At 46.6% G+C, this 4713-nt stretch overlaps 1 protein-coding gene across 1 annotated transcript in view; it reads left to right on the forward strand.

Moving 5' to 3' along the window:
* The first annotated feature begins 305 nt into the window (after positions 1 to 305).
* CFAP43 (cilia and flagella associated protein 43) overlaps positions 306 to 4713 on the forward strand; it is a 107364-nt gene continuing 102956 nt past the window's right edge. The window contains exons 1-2 of the mRNA XM_023206210.3: positions 306 to 488; positions 2201 to 2454. Coding sequence (XP_023061978.2) covers positions 424 to 488; positions 2201 to 2454 — 319 coding nt within the window. The 5' untranslated portion in view covers positions 306 to 423. The remainder of the gene's footprint in view (positions 489 to 2200; positions 2455 to 4713) is intronic.

Consider the following 4713-nt stretch of genomic DNA (forward strand, 5'->3'; position numbering starts at 1 on the left):
CAGGCTGGAGTGCAGTGGCTCGATCTCGGCTCACTGCAAGCTCCGCCTCCCGGGTTTACGCCATTCTCCTGCCTCAGCCTCCGGAGTAGCTGGGACTACAGGCGCCCGCCGTACGCATGAGTCTTACTTGCAATTATTGGCCCGGACCTGGGCCTTTCCAGCCCACACTCGGAGGGGCCCGCCCCTCGCTTGGCTTGCCGCTCACCCATTGGCCGAGAGCGGCGCACCTTCCACCAGTCTGCTCGGCCCAGGAGGGAGCGGGCCAAAGCGCAGAACCAATGGGCGCGGGGCTTACGGTCTCCGGGATACAGGTGTACACAGTGGCGGCGTCGCAGTTGGCAGCCGGGTGGCTGAGGAAAGGTAACCGACCCGCCCTGGGGTGCTGCGTGCGCTGCCCGCTCCCGCCTGAGGAAAATACTACCCATGGCGCAAGGCCGGGAGCGCGACGAAGGTCCCCACTCCGCCGGCGGCGCGTCCCTGTCGGTGAGGTGCGGTGTCCACGGCCCCGCCACCGCTCTGGGTCCCGCGGAACCTCCTGCCCCACGTCGCCTCCTCCCTCCTCTCCCTCCGGTTCCTTAGGGCGGCTTTCCCCGCAGCTTCCACCCCTTCCCCTCTGCCCCTATTGCCTTCCCGCAGCCTCCCTACCCGTGTGACCTCCCCTGTCCGCTCCCCATCCACTTGTTCCTCGACCCTGTCCCCAGTTATCTTTCCCACTCCTTATTCTGCGACCCTGACGCCACCCACCCACCCCCGCCTCCGCCTCCGCCTCCGCCTCCCTTACCCAGCAACGCCCCCTGCACCCTTCATCTCTTCCTTCTGGCTCAGGATTCCCGCTAGTGATCCGGGTCCCCTGATCACACCCCCCTCCCCCTCCACCCGGCGACGGTTGGGATCCCGTCGTTGCTACCTTTGGTGATTTCCCCCAAACTTAGGACTCTGAATCCTTCTAACTCCCATCCACTAGCTTTGGACTTATTTGCATATATAGTGGCCTTTGAAAAGCATCAAGCAGTGCGCAGATATAGGTGGTATTTTTTTTTTCTGCATTCTAGCGTGTTCCTCCCAGCCCTCACCTCGACCCTATACAGCATCCGCTGCTAGTCCTGGACACTCTAATGTCTCGAGGTTTCTCACCAAACCAGTGTCCTTCACTTGCTTTTTCCACCATCTTCAAGCATATCTTTAATATTTAAATAAAAATAGAATCTCCTTCATCTCCTCTCCTTCTTTCTTTGTTTTTGTTTGTTTGTTTGTTTGTTTTAAGACGGAGTCTCGCTCTGTCACCCAGGCTGGAGTGCAGTGGCCGGATCTCAGCTCACTGCAAGCTCCGCCTCCCAGGTTCACGCCATTCTCCTGGCTCAGTCTCCCGAGTAGCTGGGACTACAGGCGCCCGCCACCTCGCCCGGCTAGTTTTTTTTTTTGTTGTTTCTTTTTTTGTATTTTTTAGTGGAGACGGGGTTTCACCATGTTAGCCAGGATGGTCTTGATCTTGTGACCTCGTGATCCGCCCGTCACCGCCTCCCAAAGTGCTGGGATTACAGGCTTGAGCCACCGCGCCCGGCCTCTCCTCTCCTTTCTATCATACACTTAGCACGCACTCCTTACTTGAGAGTATGTTCTTTTTGTGTGCTAGCCTTTCATTGACGTCGACTTCATTCCTTTTATTTTCTACATTTATCTGTATTTTTAAATCTAAAATATGGCCACATACTCTTCATCTGTGTAAATAAGCAATTTTCCTACTCCGCTTACAACCACAAAGCAGGTTGTCCTATGCAAAGTTGTTTTTTAAAGTTCATTTAAAAAATCAAACTAATTATAAAAGAATGGCCCAGGATGCCATTGTGTTGAGATCAAGCTCTTTTCTCTGTTATTTTCACTTTTTGTCTTCCAAGAATACAAGACCCCAGAAGTCCTTCTGAGACTTTCTCAGGTTTGGTCAGAGTTTCCTTTGCTGAAAAAGTTATCCGAAGAAGGCCTGGGAGACCTGTGGGACTTTAGGTCTACATTTAAATTTCTATAATTCATTGACTCAAATGGATCTCACAGCCAGCATGTGTGTTCTTTTATCTTAGAAACTGGGGGCAGAAAGGACATGGAAACAGAAATATTTCAAAGATTTTGATGACCCTTTGCTTTGTTAAAAAAAAAAAAATATTTGAAATGTATTATATTGATGTTGACATATCTTTTCCCAAAGATGGGTGCAAGGATTCCCTAAGCAGAATGTTCATTTTGTCAACAACAACACCATTTGCTACCCTTGTGGGAATTATGTAATATTTATTAATATTGAAACCAAGAAAAAGACTGTACTCCAGTGTAGTAATGGAATTGTGGGCGTCGTGGCAACTAACATCCCCTATGAAGTTGTGGCTTTTTCTGACCGGAAGCTAAAACCCCTCATCTACATATACAGCTTTCCAGGATTGACCAGAAGGACCAAATTGAAAGGTATTCTGAAGAACCCTTCCTTTGCCCCTAATTGAAGGATTTTGTTTAAAGATTTGACTAAATCTATTATGTGAAGATTTCTTTTTTGAAAAGTGTTTGTTTGTTTTTGAGATGGAGTCTCGTTCTGTCACCCAGGCTGGAGTGTAGTGGCACGATCTCGGCTCACTGCAACCTCTGCCTCCCAGGTTCAAGTGATTCTCCTGCCTCAACCTCCTGAGTAGCGGGGATTACAAGTGTGCACCACCATGCTCGGCTAATTTTTGTATTTTTAGTAGAGATGGGGTTTCACTGTGTTGGTCAGGCTGTTCTCGAACTCCTGACCCAGTGATCCGCCTGCCTCGGCCTCCCAAAGTGCTGGGATTACAGACATGAGCCACCATGCCTGGTCTAGTTTTTTTTTTTTTTTAAATACAGATTTTTAAAGAAGGAATCAAGCTGATCACTGAGGATTTAATTATGTTAGCTAAAGCCTTGCTGTTCAAAGTGTGGTCTGTTTACCAGCAACATTGGTGCTACCTGGGAAGCTTGTTATAAATACAGAAACTTGGCTCCCACACCAGATCTACTCAATCAGAATCTGCATTTTAACAAAATTGCTCAGGTGATTCATACGCACATTAAACTTTGAGATGCACTGGGCTAGAAGACTATTGCCTTTTTCAGAACAATGATTTTTCTTCTTTCCTAATATTTGTTGAAAATCCAGGTGAATTGATGTTTGTATAGCTTCTAAAGTCAAGTCTCTGAGCCTCAATTTCCTCATCCATGAAATAGGGATAAAGACAGTGTCTAATGTCAAGGCTGTGGTGATGATGATAGATGAAATTATATAATATGTTGTATATGTATGTATGCCAAGTGCTCAATGTTGCCTACCATTTGAACTATTACTGTTTATTTTATTTTATTTTATTTATTTTAACAGAGTCTGGCTCTATCACCCAGGCTGGAGTAGAATGGCATGATCTTGGCTCACTACAGCCTCCACTTCCTGGGTTCAAGTGATTCTCCTGCCTCAGCCTCCCAGGTAGCTGGGATTACAGGCTTGCACCACCGTGTTTGGCTTTTTTTTTTTTTTTTTTTAATGTTTGTGGCAGAGGATGGGGTTTTACCATGTTGGCCAGGCTGGTCCTGAACTCCTGCCTCAAGTGATCCACCCAACTCCGTCTCCCAAAGTGCTGGGATTACAGGTGTGAGCCACTGCGCCTGGCCTACTGACTCCTTCTTAGATACAGCTGACCCACACTGAGCTGCTGCACATCTGCTGGAGCCTCCAGCTAATGATAGTCATTTGACACCCCATGGGCAGAAAGCTCATGCTTGAGGCTGGACTTAGCTCTGTAGTCTTAAGGGTCAAATGAGTGTTTGGGTGAAGTCAGGGAACTTCACTATAATTTATAATACTTTGTTTGTGGTGAAATTTGCATTCTCAACAGTTTAAGACAACTTTTAAAACATAACCCATTCACCTATCTAGGTGGACCATAACTACAACTTTATCTTTAAAATTTCCCCAGGTTGGTTATTTGGCTGTAGTTCTGTTTGAGCCAATTGAAAGTTAATTCAAACCAATACCCAAGAGTCATACTGAATAATGATGCCCTAAAGGAATTCCCAGTAATATTAATGAGTAATATTAATCAGACCTGTTTTCACTGTTATTTAATATCAACCTGGAAGTTCTAGCCAATGCAACAAAATATAAAACTGAAGAAAAATATAGCTATGGGAAAGGAGATGATGGATAATGCAATAGTCTGCTAGGACTAACAAAAGAATGCACAATAAGATGCTGGTTTTGAAATAAGTACCCATTAGAAATAAGAAATAAGTACCCAATAAGTACCCATTAGAAGATACACGTACTTAGCAATAATTCAAAAAAAATAAGTGTGAGTGACCTAGGTGAAGAAAACTACAAAAATCACTGATTTAGGCCGGGCGCGGTGGCTCAAGCCTGTAATCCCAGCACTTTGGGAGGCCGAGACGGGCGGATCACGAGGTCAGGAGATCGAGACCATCCTGGCTAACACGGTGAAACCCCGTCTCTACTAAAAAATACAAAAAACTAGCCGGGTGAGGTGGCGGGCGCCTGTAGTCCCAGCTACTCGGGAGGCTGAGGCAGGAGAATGGTGTAAACCCGGGAGGCGGAGCTTGCAGTGAGCTGAGATCAGGCCACTGCACTCCAGCCCGGGCGAGAGAGCGAGACTCCGTCTCAAAAAAAAAAAAAAAAAAAAAAAAAAAATCACTGATTTAAAA

The sequence above is a fragment of the Piliocolobus tephrosceles genome, chromosome 9 (genome assembly GCF_002776525.5).
Source record: "Piliocolobus tephrosceles isolate RC106 chromosome 9, ASM277652v3, whole genome shotgun sequence".
Taxonomy (NCBI): Eukaryota; Metazoa; Chordata; class Mammalia; order Primates; family Cercopithecidae; genus Piliocolobus; species Piliocolobus tephrosceles.